The 14,821-nt window shown below is 33.3% G+C and overlaps 1 protein-coding gene across 1 annotated transcript in view; it reads left to right on the top strand.

Annotated features, from left to right (window-relative positions):
• Positions 1–14,821, top strand: part of LOC149789585 (uncharacterized) — a 65,936-nt gene that overhangs the window by 47,997 nt on the left and 3,118 nt on the right. The window contains exons 6-8 of the mRNA XM_089972873.1: positions 1,440–1,561; positions 7,882–8,391; positions 10,257–11,954. Of these exons, the coding sequence (XP_089828999.1) occupies positions 1,440–1,561; positions 7,882–8,391; positions 10,257–10,829 (1,205 nt within the window). The 3' untranslated portion in view covers positions 10,830–11,954. The remainder of the gene's footprint in view (positions 1–1,439; positions 1,562–7,881; positions 8,392–10,256; positions 11,955–14,821) is intronic.

The raw sequence follows: 14,821 nt of genomic DNA, 5'->3' as shown, positions 1-14,821 counted from the left end.
ATGTAAGTTTCCTTCATACTTTTCTTTCGGCTCGATACAGTTAGAGTAGTTTGAGATAAATGAATCAAACTTGATTTAACATATACAGATCATTGCTAATAGGTGCATTACTCAGATTATTGAGGTTCCCATTTGAATGATTAATATCAAAGGTCTTAACATTTTCATCATTCTTTTTATGCTTAAACATTATAACTGTTTGAGACAACTGGATATACTTGGTATTCATCTATATAATCACTTTACGTTGTGCCAAACTGCGGTCATATCTGAAAGGCCTGTGTCACAGGTAAATATATGTCGCGCCATCACGTGCAGGATAATCTTGATTCAGTCAGGTCTGTCTGTACATCAGTTAGTCCATGAGAAACCTATCAGACAAAGCCGACAATAGTTGTAACTATGTGTAGACCTGTCAGATGATGCATAGCATTTCATGTTAGAAGAGTTATCCATCCAAACATTATGTTCCACAGGATATTTTTTACTTTCATAACTATGGAAGTTGTACATTGATTGGCACTGAAAACAATATAAATTGTTTCAGAAAATCTAATTTGAAACAGAAATTCATTTAAAATTCTCAATCTATCCAAGATTGTTTATGAGATTCTGTATAGAGCAATACTTTCAAGTGCTAATATATATATATATATATATATATATATATATATATATATATATATATATATATATATGTGTGTGTGTGTGTGTGTGTGTGTGTGTGTGTGTGTGTGCGTGTGTGTGTGTATATACGTGACGTGTTTGTGTGTGTGTGTGTGTGTGTGTGTGTGTGGTTCCAATTATGCATGAATATTCAGCCATGATTAATTTGAGCTGTGTCTTGTAATGTAACCTAAATTAAACTGTTCTCGGTCATAAACAAAAATCGTAAAATGTTTATGTTTGGGATGGTGATTGTAGACTGTTTTTGGTCCAAAACAAGTACAGTTTTGGTCTAGGATAATTAATGTAAACTGGCCTTGTTACAAAGCACATATAAAATTTATGTATTTGGTAATTACTGTGGCTGCCAGAAGAAGAAAAAAATCATGATGACAACATATTTATATAAAAAATTAGTGCAACGCCTTCCATGTCATTGATATTATTGCAAGCATGACTCAGTAAACTTAACAACATAAACATGCATTGAGGCATCGATTTAATTTTATAAATTGTATTTATCATGAAAATGGAATGAAAGTTGACAATTTAGGAGTACCTGAGTATAAATATTTTCCTAATTCATTAAAATTATTGATTTCAAACTATCTCACAATTCATGTGTTATCAGAACTATTTGTGTGTTATCAGAACTATTCGTGTGTTATCAGAACTATTTGTGTGTTATCAGAACTATTCATGTGTTATCAGAACTATTCATGTGTTATCACATCTATTCTTGTGAATCTAAAATTGTTTTCTGTCTTCTCCAGATGTCATCTATGCAAAGGAGAGGAATCCAGAACTACACGACAAGAAAGATGAAATCTTGGTAATGATGGAACATTTAAACATCATTGTAAAGGCAAGGTCGTTCGATGAAAATGGGGTGAAGGTCAGTTAATGACAAAATATTCTACTTTTGACCCTTCTGTTTATTTGAAAATGTTCTCAAGAGTCCGAATTGTACAACATGCTACTCATTGTGATATGAATACTGCCACTGAATGAATACATCTTGTAAAAAATTAAAACTCGTTGAAAATTTATAAGCATGCAAACAAATTATAAAGCATACATTAGTTTATTAAAAAGTAACGTCATTACAATTTGCTATATCTTTACTGCCAAATTTCGTTCTCATCCCAAACTGCTGCTGGACGGAATTCAGCCGGCATCCCTTCAAAAATTTCATGATGTTGTATATCTGTGTACATATATGGGAACAACATTTAGAAAACTCTTCTTTTCCTTACATCATTTATTGACGACAAGTGACCTAAGCAAAGTTTGTAAAATTAAGTTTATCAAAGACATTTTTCCCAGGGTCATCAGGTCATCCCAGGGTCATCAGTTCAGTCAGCATTCTGCATGAATATATATTTGGCAAAACACTTTCCTAGCGGAATATTTTCACTTTGTCACATGTATTGTGCCTCCTTGACATCAAATTTGGTTAAAGTATTACAGTTTAGCAGAGAATTCATAAAATTTGAAAATGCATGGTTTGTCTTTATTCCTTTATTTATCCAGTTTCGTATTAAGGCCATACTGCAGTCCTAAAAGAAAAATAATTCTAGACATAGGCCCAAGGCAAGTGACTGAAATCCCATGATCCTGGTCTAAAGTTTCCACATGCCCAAAATTCCCTTTTTAATATTGTCCAACAACGTTGCAATAGTTAAAATAAGAAAATAAATTAAATAGGGTTCAAAAGGGAAATGCAGATGTCATTAGTTTTCATCACTGCATTCACAAGGGAGTTTATATTCCTAGTGTTCAAACTTCTCTGCTGAACTCTCTGAGTGAATCCTGGTCAGAGCCGAGTTGACGTATTTCGATTGCAGTATGTGCACATAATTAGACGCCATCCTTATTTTTGGCTAATGTGTTTCACAAGTAAACCTCCGTCAGCTAAGAGTTCTGGTTTTTATTTATGTTGGGTTATGCTGATTGCTTCCTAAATCAGCTTGAAAAATACAATACATTTGAACGCTATTCCAACAACTGAAATAATCATGTTTTGCTTTCTAAATAATTATACAATGAAGTCCGATTTCAAAAGAAACATTGCTGCTGTTCACAAACTTATCAAAATTACATATGACCTAAACATTCTTATTCAAGGCAATGATATGTAATAACTTTTGTTCTTGTACACACGTCTAGCATCTCTTTGGTAACCTATAATGTGTTTTCTACTTCCTGATCCTACCTGTGCAAATTACCACAATGGGCTCACCTACTGCAGCCGTCAAAACATCTCAATTAGCTATTGTTACCCAATTAAGTAATATGTGAAATTGTAGTTTATACATGAACTCGTTGACTTTAATTACCACTACTTAAACTGCTCAAGTAATAGTTTTACATCAGCTCCAATCATGACCGTTTAAAGTTTATGCATGCTACATATAACAGGTATATATTGAAAGTATTTTGTTCTCCATTTTTTTAAGATTACTGAAAATTGTGTTTCCTGGAAATATGACAGTGTCAAGGAGTTTTGTAATAGAGAAGACCCATACATACGGCTATCGGATTGTTGTTCTATTTTATTTTTCATGTTGAGTTTAGAAAAGAAACAAATACAGGGGCACAACAATATCAGTCAAATTGTAACGAGTGGATTGATAAATACTAACCGCAAACAAAATGATACAGACCACCACCACCACCCTGCTCCTTTCCAAAATGCATACATGAGGATTTCGGAAGACATAATCAAGTTTGAAGAAATTGGTTACCATTTTCTAACATTCTATTTAATTTCCTGTTACAAAACTTGATTTGCATTTGATTTTTAAAAACAAATAATTATGTATTATTTGTTTGCTTTGATGTCCGCTTTGTTTAATGAATCTACTCAGATGCTGACCAAAGGCAAATATACATATAGTTACATGCCATAACAGCCATCTTTTGAATCTGTCTTCCGTTCATTTTCATTAAACATTATATACAAGGATATAGGTATATAGTTTAAGTTCAAGCTTATGTGGCCACCATTGCTAACAATAGAACGATACAGTTTGGCCACAGTTAACAGAAGTAAACCAGGCATTACAGGAGTACAAGTTTTTGTTGTTGAAAATTATGGTGGCTCATCAATCATTATATGAGTTCATGAGTTTATGAACGATGATGGTCCACCATTAAATATAATGGCCAGAAATATGAAGAGGAAAACCTTTTCTAAAAAATCATTCCAGTTAAAACTCCCCTTTTTTGAAATTCGAAGAAATTGTATTTGAAGCACCCTGGCATGACAAGCATTTGTTCATACAAATGATACAGATCTGCGTCAGTTAGGATTGTCATGGCTAACATAACAAAAATATATACAGCAATTAATAAGACCATGGCATAATAACTTTGATACAACCATGCATATTGTCTCTTCTCCGCCATTCTTTTCGGTTTTCCTCAATCACTTCCACTCATTATATCTGTAAAAGTCAGACATACCTACCTCCGATTTCATATCAGGAACCGTATATACTTTGTCTAACAGTAATATTTGAGAATGTCTGCAATTTACCTGCCTGAATGATGATTGTGCAAGTCATCACATGTTCTCATTAAGTCATATTCACACATGCCCAATCTTCCATAATGACAGTATGGGACACTGAAAATTTGGTTAATATTGAGTCAGTCATAGACTAAAACAGTCCGTGAGGGTAAACATTAAAATCGATATCATCTACATTCTTGCTAATCCAAATGCAATAAAACATGTGAATGCTAATTTTACAAACAATTCAGATCTTCTGTGTCAATCATTGGTTGTTAAATATGATACAGATCTACTGCCCATGCAAGCCATTGTAGATGTTATCGAGAAAATGCTCTTAAAGTAATTTCATCGAAATACAAAAGCATTTAAATTCAAAAGTGTTCAAAGAATATTCAAATGTGACAAAATCTTTAAAAAGGGATATAGCTATGTAAAATGAACCCAACATCCAATTATCAGGCAATCTGACCAGAAACGTTTCTGAGAAGAACTGTATGCAAAAGGTCGGGTTAAAAAAGAAACACGGTTATCCACACAACAGTTTGTACAAACCAGTTTGATCCATCGTCGTTTTCCAAAGCTTTTCAAGAGATATAGCTTTGAAATATTGTCAATTTAATCATCAAATACATACAAGATTAAGCTACACAGCACATCAGTTTCCACTAAATAAAAAATGGTAATTCAAAGTGTTTCCATTCCGGTGGTATTCTATCAGGCTGTTGAAGGAATATAACTATTTTATCGTGGTCATTCATTTATGATAACGTTGAGTTAAAGCCTTATTGCATATTTGGATGGAATCAAATAGAACTGTGGAACCAAAATTGGTCACAGGTTGCATATATGCTTCTTCTAAATTGATGTAGAGTCAAAACTGTTTTATAAGTCATATTCACCACTGAACATGTGAGACCTTTCTCGATTGAAGATTTACAGCCGTTTTAATTACAATCCATAATTGTGTGTGTTATTTCACCGTCATTTCGTATATCGATTCTAAGTTGATCAAGGGCTAAAAACTCCAAGAGTCAAAGTAAATATTTTTCATCATCAAACTCATTTGAGTTTCTATGAATAGAACGGTTATCTGTGAACATAATTTATATCAAACAAAAGACTGTACATGCTACAGTGTTCACCTCCCAAAGAGATGTGCTCAATCAAGGGAAACAACTTTTAGAAATAGACTCAAAATTCGGTCGTCAAAATCAAAGTTCTTCACTTCATATTCGGTTCAAATCAAAATAATTTTCTCTGAAGTAGTTTTCACATCTTTGTGTTTAGATGGAAAGACAGACACTGTCCCTTCACTTAATGGCATGAAACACTATTGAGTAGGAAATGTTGAGTATTTACAAGGATGTGAATCAAGAGTGTCTTGTTATCAAGCAATAGCATGGTAGATAATACGAATTGTACAACCACTGTACTAAGGGATTTCCTGACAAGTAAACAAGCCAAACTCCCATTAAGACTTCTCGACAGGTAAAATTCTTCGCATGAGATTAACTAAAGATTATATTACGTTTGCAAATTTCTTCAAATTTGGTAATTAGATTTTTATAACTGCTATCAGAAACCTCCATAAATATGTAGCGTAAGTAAAGTAAGTAAATCCTAGATTATTTATCTGAGTGTAAAGACGTTAAGGTAGACGACAAATCTGTCAAGTAGATGAAAATTATTTCAATTTCCATGCGATGTTGGAGTGCTAAAATCTTAATAGTGCTATGTCGAGGACGATAGTTTCTTTGGCTTTTTTTATCTGAGACAACGTGTCTAATTGCTGGCTCCTCTGGCTTGCTTTTGTAGTTTTGTTTATGGTTTTCTCACAAGAAAATAAAAAGAAATAGAAGATATAGATACAAATATCCTTATGGTAATATCACACGTTTCTACCTTGACTTTGTTACCATAATGATTTTTTTTCAGTATAAACTGAACCTAAAAATGTATTTGGGGAAAAGTCCGTGGTGATATATTTTCATAAATGTACTACTTTGAATCGGACTGCATATTTCCTTTTCATGATTATGGCATTTGGTGACACGTTAATGTGCAAGTTTGTTTCTTATTCATGTGGCGTGCAAACAGAATTGATTATCCTAATCGCTAAACGATTGTATTTATAAAAATGACAAAAATATACCGAAAGTTTTTTAAAAAATAAATTGCACATACGCTCGGCTCGCTTACTTTCTCCATTCTTCTGATCCCATCAGTTTTGGAGAGTTACGTGGAGTCATTAAGAAAAAAATAATGCACTAAATATATTCCAAATTATTTCAAGGTTTAGAGTAAGCTCAGAATCGTGAACAATTTTATTTCGTTTTAAATATTTGACAAAAATAAAGTTTGTAGACTGTAATGTTCAATAGTTATGTATAATAAAACAGATGATCTGACCTTGACGCTAATTTTATTTTATTTACGAATGAAATACTTAATGATTGCTTCAAAACATGAAAATCTTTTTCTCTACCTATTAATTTAAACAAATTTAATTTATTATGGCATACATTATTCAGTCTTAAAATTGACTGACTATTAAATAACTCGAAACAGTATCGTTATTATTATTTTTCCCATGCTAGAAATCACACGTAATTTTTTAAAACTATATTCTCCTACATTTTCCTCAATGATTGCGACAGCATATGTACATATTTTAAAGACTTGGCACATTCACCCTTACAGCAATGTCAATTTTGGAAATGCAATAATGATGATATACTATAGACATTTCAATAATCGATTCCACGACAGAATGCACTTTTAAGAATATATCAGCACATATCAGACCTTTAGAACATAATAAGTATGTAGGTTTTTTTCTGGGGTATAACACAATTTCTCAAAAGTACAGGATATGCTATACATGGTATCCAGCATAACTGGTGGAGGAAGAACCCATGCAAACCCCGGCATGAACCAACTACCTATGGGATATTACTGGCATCATTCTCCCATATATACATGGGGCGAATCCAGGACTCAAACCCATGCTAACAGAGGTGACATATCAGTAATTGGTAAAGGCTATAGACCACTCGGCCACCAGCAACCCCAATGAAATATTTAGAATTTGAACACCAATTAAACAGACAAAATATAGTACAACCAGCATATTACCTTTATTGTCATCCAATAAATGTTCAAGGACATCAGCAAATTAACTTTCTCGTCGGACTTGACCAGACATTCCCATTATTTAAGTTCTATGTAATTGTAATTTGCATAAATAATGGTGGTTGTTAGTTCATGACAGAAACAATTATTATAAATTAACAATTTTAGAAGAAAAATGCAGCTTAGTATGGAAGGATGATACTAACATTATAGAATTAGCCCATCCGGAATAGAAAGTTTCACATTTTTGGGTACATTTAAAGATAAAATATGTCTGTGGATTTTGTACATTATTAGTTATGTTTCTACCTTCATTTCTATAATATTTTTACTAATATCAGGCTGAGTAGTTCATTTCAGGAAAACTGTCAGAAGAGCTGTTATTGTGTGTTTGTATATGTCCATCTTCTCTCTGTCTGTCTGTCTGTCTGTCTGTCTCTCTCTCTCTCTCTCTCTCTCTCTCTCTCTCTCTCTCTCGCTCTCTCTCTCTCTCTCTCTCTCTCTCTCTCTCTCTCTCTCTCTATATATATATATATATATATATATATATATATATGTATTAGGAGGAGAACTACTTCTTCACCCCTTGTATGCTTCGTGTGGAATCTCCAAGAGAAGTTATCGCTCCTGAAGACGATCCTCGTATGTTGAGCACATCAGTCTTGTGCTGGGTTTTTAAAGGAACATTTCTGCCACCTTCCATCTTCGATGGGCTCCTTGCAGCCTGTTTAGCTCGCTGGCCAGTCACAAAGAAGAAGGATACATCAAAATATATAATATCCTATGCCTGCACTGTTTTTGACCTTGACCTTACTCACAGATTGACTTTGAATTGTGAGAACCATGTTGTTTTTGCCAGAATAACTTGGTTAGTGATTGATGACATTAAGACCCCTGATGCAAAGTTATGTACCAGAGTTAGAAAGTTCATTACTGGGAACCTCTCCAAGATTACCAGTTCCCTGAACCAGAACCTGCAATATGAGCTGTGTCTACAGAGTCAAGAATCTCAAGATACCTCTGAATATAGCAGGATCCGTTTTGCACCATTTGAGATGTGGTTTGAGGATGAGGTAAATTGTTTTCAGCATTACATAATGTAGGAAGAATGTTATTTTTATATTATTGTATTATCCTGAGTCTATTATTCTCATTTAGTATTGTCTATTTAGGTATACAAGTGCCCGAGTTGTAGTCAAGTTTAATATATCCCAGTAGAAAACATTGTACGAAAACAATTTTCTAGGGAGAATGCAATAATAAATTTAGTATGTCAGATGATATCATGCTCTATAATACGATATTGGCATGTGGCAATAAATCCCATTGGATCCGAATAAATGATGGTTGTTGGCAGCAGATTCCAGAATCTCGAGTAACTGTGTACTATACTAAAATATATTCTCGAAGTTAGACAATGTAACACCACAAATGTATAATGGAATGTACTAAAATACTAGAGTCACTTCAATAAGTAGCACTTGAACAGGGATTTCTAACATTGTTTGCTAATTAAACTAAAATCCGGGGGAAAATTCACATAGCATCATTGTTTGTTTAATTAAAATACAAATAGTTTGTTTAATATATCCATTTATTTGACTATATTATATAATATCCTGGATTTACTACTTTGATATTTGATTTCAGTTTAAAATAATTGGAGCATGTCTTATATCCTTTTTTAGTAAAGGAACATGGAGTTACATCTATCTTTGGTTTTGAAATCGTATTTGGTCTACTCTGATTTGTACCTCAATATTTGGATCATATGGTTATACGACCTAGTGAGCTTATATGGAGCTGTCTTTATCATCCATCCATTGTTTGTCCATCCATTAACAATCGCTTATCACTACTCTGTATCACATATTTATGATACTGTTTAGAGCTAATTTTGAACAAGTTCATCTTGTAAATCTCTTGAAAGGATTTATTCTCAGCAAAACTCATGCACATTGGTAAGGTAATATTGCATGTGAATGACTGATCTTGTTGCCACTCTGGGAGTCATATTTCTGATCTAATTAGGATCAGACTTGGAATATAAGCTTAATTCACTAAGTACTAATGGGTGAGTTTCATAACAATAGATCCATGCATATTAATGATAGGATCTTAATCAAACTTGGTATATCATCTTGAGCTGAGAAAAATTTGATAAGGAGTGGGATCCACACATAATTAGTGAATGATCTTATATCCGATTGAATGAGCATGTTCATATTTGAAGGACATACTACTGCTGATCATGTTTGAATCAAACTTACCTATAGGCATATGTCATCAGATATTTCAATCGGTTCATTAACGAGCTAACTATGTGCATATTAATGAGGTCTTTTCATTTGATTGGCTGTATTTTAACTATTCTGGAGTCAATAAATTGTATCTGATTTAAATTAAACTTAGAATATGAGCTTTTTGGATCATAATTTCGGAATAAATATGAGAAGGAATGATATCCAAAATATTAATGAAGTGATCTTTCAGCTTATTGGCTTAGTCTTTTACAACTATGCAGGTCATATTTCTGATCTAACAGTTATTGGTTTTGTATTTGATTCTGAAGTGGTTTGTCTTTTGGAAAAGTCCGTTCATTCAAATTGGACGAAAACATAAGCCTGTTTATTTTACTGTCAACATAATATACGAATTGTACCTATGGGTTATTTTCTCTGGATTTTAGCACTGAGAGTCCCATAGTGAATATCAATGCTTTGTGCTTAAAAATGGGGAGTCCTATCCAGATTTGCACAAACTTCCCAGAGCCACTTCCTATGCAGTGAAATCGAAATACTGTTTTATTCATTTAAGTTAGCATACTGGAATACTATTTCTTGACGTTTGTGCAATGATCAGTTACATTGGAAATTTAACAGTATGTTTAGCCATTGTTGACATGGGTGTTGAAATAATACTGACCTTCTTTCTTTAGGGACATGATCCTGATTCACCCATAAAGCCTGAGCACATGAACCATGCTCGTCTCTGTGTTGCACTTGTAACTGTTTGTGGAAAGGCCCTGAAGGAAATACTCCTAGAAAACTTTCCTGTGTCATATAAAGACATCTATCAAGCAATCTTGGCCAACCAAGCTAAATTAACGGGGGGACGGGGCAGGCCTCTTCTTAATCAGGAACAAATTAAACTTGTTTTCCCAGATCCTCTAGGGCAGAAAACAGGAACAGTGGAAACGTTCGACCTTTCCTTACTCTATACATTGATTAGAAATGTTAGCACAGTTCAAGCTCCAGTAACAGGGTGGGCAATTGATCCACAACCAGGGGATAACAGTCTAGGAGCTAGTGTGGAGCGAATTCGTTCATACAGGAATCACATCAGTGGTCATTCCCCGGACGCAAAAATTAACCACCAAGACTTCGAGGATTACTGGAGAAAGTTTGAAGATGTGCTTCGTGACATTGAAATTTTCATGAATGGAAAGGTGTACAGTACTGAGTTAGAAAGGCAAAAGAGACAAGTGATCTCCGTCTTTGATGCATGTTAGCTACAAATTAAAATTATGAATATTGATCAGTAGATTAAATTTAAGCGTATGTGTTCGGTATGATGGTATAGTACATTTACATCTTATCATGAAACATGGGACAAAAAAAATGGTTTCAACTTTAGTCACCATATTTGTTTATATGAGGTTTAAACTTCAGTGTCTTCTGGATACTTAATGAGGGTACTTAACAGTGGGGTATCACTATTTGGTGCGTAGTACATGGCAGCAAAGTAGGACAATTTACTCTTCTTAATATGTAAATAATGTTGCATCATATCATGTGCACTTACTAATTACAAATTAATTAATAGTGACAAGAAACTGTCGTTTTCTGATTTGTTCGACCGCTTGATAAAATTGTTGGTTTGACATTAGAAAGTAAACGTTTCAATTATAAGCTCCATTTTTACCAGTAAAAATGTAAAGTTCTTAATTCTTATGTAGATATCAACTTATTATTGGTAGACCCAGCTAATTACAATCATATTTTTATGGTCCTACATGAATGGGACAGCTACCTCTTAGGAGTCACGTTCTGGTGATATATGCTACTACTTGAATTGCTAAATGTATCAACCAATCAGATGAATTAATATATTTTCACATTTGTGAGTTGGAGCAGTGTTGCTGAAGACCAAGATTCATTGGACAAAGTGATAAAAAAAATTGGTTTGGTTTATTCCGATTTGTGAAAATAAAGGCAGAGCAAGGGCACATATTCGCATGTATGTTGCGTATTAAAAAAAACGTTAGCTTCTACTACCAACCAGACTTGGCAAATCACTGATTCTGCCAATCCCAGCTCTAATAAGACACGAGGAATATAGTATTGTACACTGTCCTCTAGTAATGTCATTGGACAAAGTGATAAAAAAATTGGTTTGGTTTATTCCGATTTGTGAAAATAAAGGCAGAGCAAGGGCACAGATTCGCATGTATGTTGCGTATTAAAAAAAACGTTAGCTTCTACTACCAACCAGACTTGGCAAATCACTGATTCTGCCAATCCCAGCTCTAAAAAGACACGAGGAATATATTATTGTACACTATCCTCTAGTAATGATAATACAAGATAAGTCTTCGGCCTGTTGAATTCCGACGTCAAGAAAGCAGCGTACCGAGGTAAGTATATAGGGTCTAAATAAATTAATCATTCAGTGGTATCTAATTTCGTATGAAACCAAACTATCTAGGATTATCATTTAATTGCAAGAACATCATCTGAACTTCACGTTTATGCTTTTAGAATTAAAAAAGCGTCTTTGATTGAAAGTTCAATCGCATAATGCCAGTTTTAGTGTGATAACTATTAATACTTGAAACAATATGCAGGTCAACGCATGTGTCCCTAGTACTTCAGTGTAAGACATCAACCTTGATAATTATGTTTTGGCAAACCCATAAAAAATATCAGTGAGGCATGTCACAATGTAGGAGTAACCCGTCCACGGGATAATAATAATAATAATAATAATAATAATAATAAATTAATAATAAAGTTAATCGATCTTTAGAGATAATCACTTTTGCCAGAAGATTCGGTCTCTAAGTGCATGTTGTTTCTCATTACAAGACTTAGCACTATATATGCAATTCAAGAATGCATTGAAAACAAGCACTCTTTCTGACAGTGATCTTACAGGACAAACATTAGAATAATAAGTAAAGTTAAACAAAGAAACAATTAACGACTGTAACTAACTGCCAGAAATCTCTCTTTACTGAAAATCGGCACAGCGGAATGATTGCCTCTGAATTTAGTCCCGCAATGTCAATCGTTGCAAGTGTAATCTATTCATATAAATTAATATATGTATCAGGTTAAAATGGTGACCCTCTCCTCCACTTACAGACTCCTCTTGAATATTATTGGAGTAGTTACCAAATATATCAGTACATGCCAAAGACTTCTTAAGTACAGAAATTTATATCCATCCACCTTCACTGATAATTTGTTCATAATACTGGACACTTAAATTGGTGCATAACTGGTGACTAATGAAACTGGATGATTTATACCATGACCCGGAACCCAATAGTTAGCATAACAGATAAATATTGAACAGTAAATACGGCTATAGTATGTTATCATCATGGTGTATGAAAAAAATGCTGCTTACTGGACCTAAATCCATGTTCCAACACAAAAGTGAAGAAATATCCACTTGCCTATCATTGCGGTTTATATCCCTTGATATGTCCCATACAACATTGTTGAATAATTGAAAGCTAACACGTATATCGCTAAGACAGAGTCAGATGACACATCCGTACAGTATATATCTCATAATAGCCCCGGTTACGTATGTCACTTGTGTATTCTTTGAGGACAAGACAATATTTGTCAGATATTGCCAAGTGCCTAATTCATATTTTTAAAAATATAAGTTGCAAGCAAATTGAAAAGATTGATTAAAACGGCAATGTGTAGCAGATACAAAACCATAAATGTGCTTTGTTACAAGTCTGGGGACCGAACTCTTTTAATTCAATGTAAGAACATACCTGCTGGCCACCTGGTCACGTGGTCTCAAAATATTCTTGCTGTGCATCAAACTCATTCTTCCCACCCACATGCAACAAAATATATGTTGTTTTCTCGATACAATTATGAGCCTTAAAACAACATGCATGTTTTATGGGTGCCAACGTAGTTGTCAAAATGAAATGTTGTCAATCATTTGGAGCTCATCCAACTTTCGGAAGATTTTGGGGTAAAAATCAGCAAAACACATGTTTTAGTTATTTACTAGCGTATATGATTGTGCTATGGGTATATATAAGGCTGTTGAAAGTCATCCTACGATGTTCCGAAATGCACATTTTTCGGTCTGGACTTTACATATTTTTCTCAAGTCGGCAATATTGTCTCGTTTGTTATTCATGGGTCCTTTGTAATAAATATATTACCTGGGTTTTGTCACCCCAATAAAAGTTTTTATCCCAGACTAATATACGAATAGTGTAGCTAGTAAACTGTTGGCTTCAACATTTTAGATTTTCATTATCGAATGCTCTCAAATTCCAGCATTACTAACAGCTATAACGTAAGCTTAGTCATTAAACTTTAGTTACATGTTTTAGATTGCAACATCTATAACAATTAACATACACATAACAAATTTTTCTCCAGGAAGGCACTGGCTATTCATTCTCAAGGTGGGGACTGATTTATTTTAGCTTGAAATAATTTAGATTTTTTATATCTCTGTTGAATTAATATCGTTTTACAAGTAATATGGATATAATATGGTGTTATTTTGCTATAAATAAGAGCCAAATATCTTTTTAACTATTCACATCAAATTAAATTAAATGGTGTCAGGCCCCTTTCCCAGAATATTGAATTGGTGGTCCCTATAATAATTGCAGTATACCCTACATATCGCGTTACGTTTAGATAAACAGCAAACCAAAAGTTGCCGCAGTACCCGTCTCATATATATATATATATATATATATATATATATATATATATATATATATATATATATATATATATACACATATATATATATATATATATATATATATATATATATATATATATATATATATATATATATATATATATATATATATATATATATATATATAACTATGACGGTATAATGATAGAAAAAACATTTACATCAGCTATTTAAGTACAAACAGGTTGGTCAGTCGATTTTATTTATAAATCACCAGTTTACAATGCTTTCATTGTACTGATTATATTTGTAATTAAACTTTGCATATCTAGCAGACTCATTTAATTTAAAGTTTTAAACAATTAATGTTACTATTGATATTTCAGCAGGATACACAGAAACAGACGAGATAATACAAGGAAATATTGACATTTTTTCTTGCACAAAGAATGGTTGATAATATACTGTAGAGATGAACAGCCAAAACCGGATGTATATCTGATAAATGTGGGTGAACTCTATATAGTTTTCACTTGGTAACGAGCAAACTTGTTGATATTTTCTGGATGCTGGCACTCA

This window comes from Sinohyriopsis cumingii, chromosome 10 (assembly GCF_028554795.1).
Source record: "Sinohyriopsis cumingii isolate HCF-2022 chromosome 10, ASM2855479v2, whole genome shotgun sequence".
NCBI classification, from domain to species: Eukaryota; Metazoa; Mollusca; class Bivalvia; order Unionida; family Unionidae; genus Sinohyriopsis; species Sinohyriopsis cumingii.
Note: the sequence above shows the minus strand (reverse complement) of the source record. Positions and strands in the feature narration are given on the sequence as shown.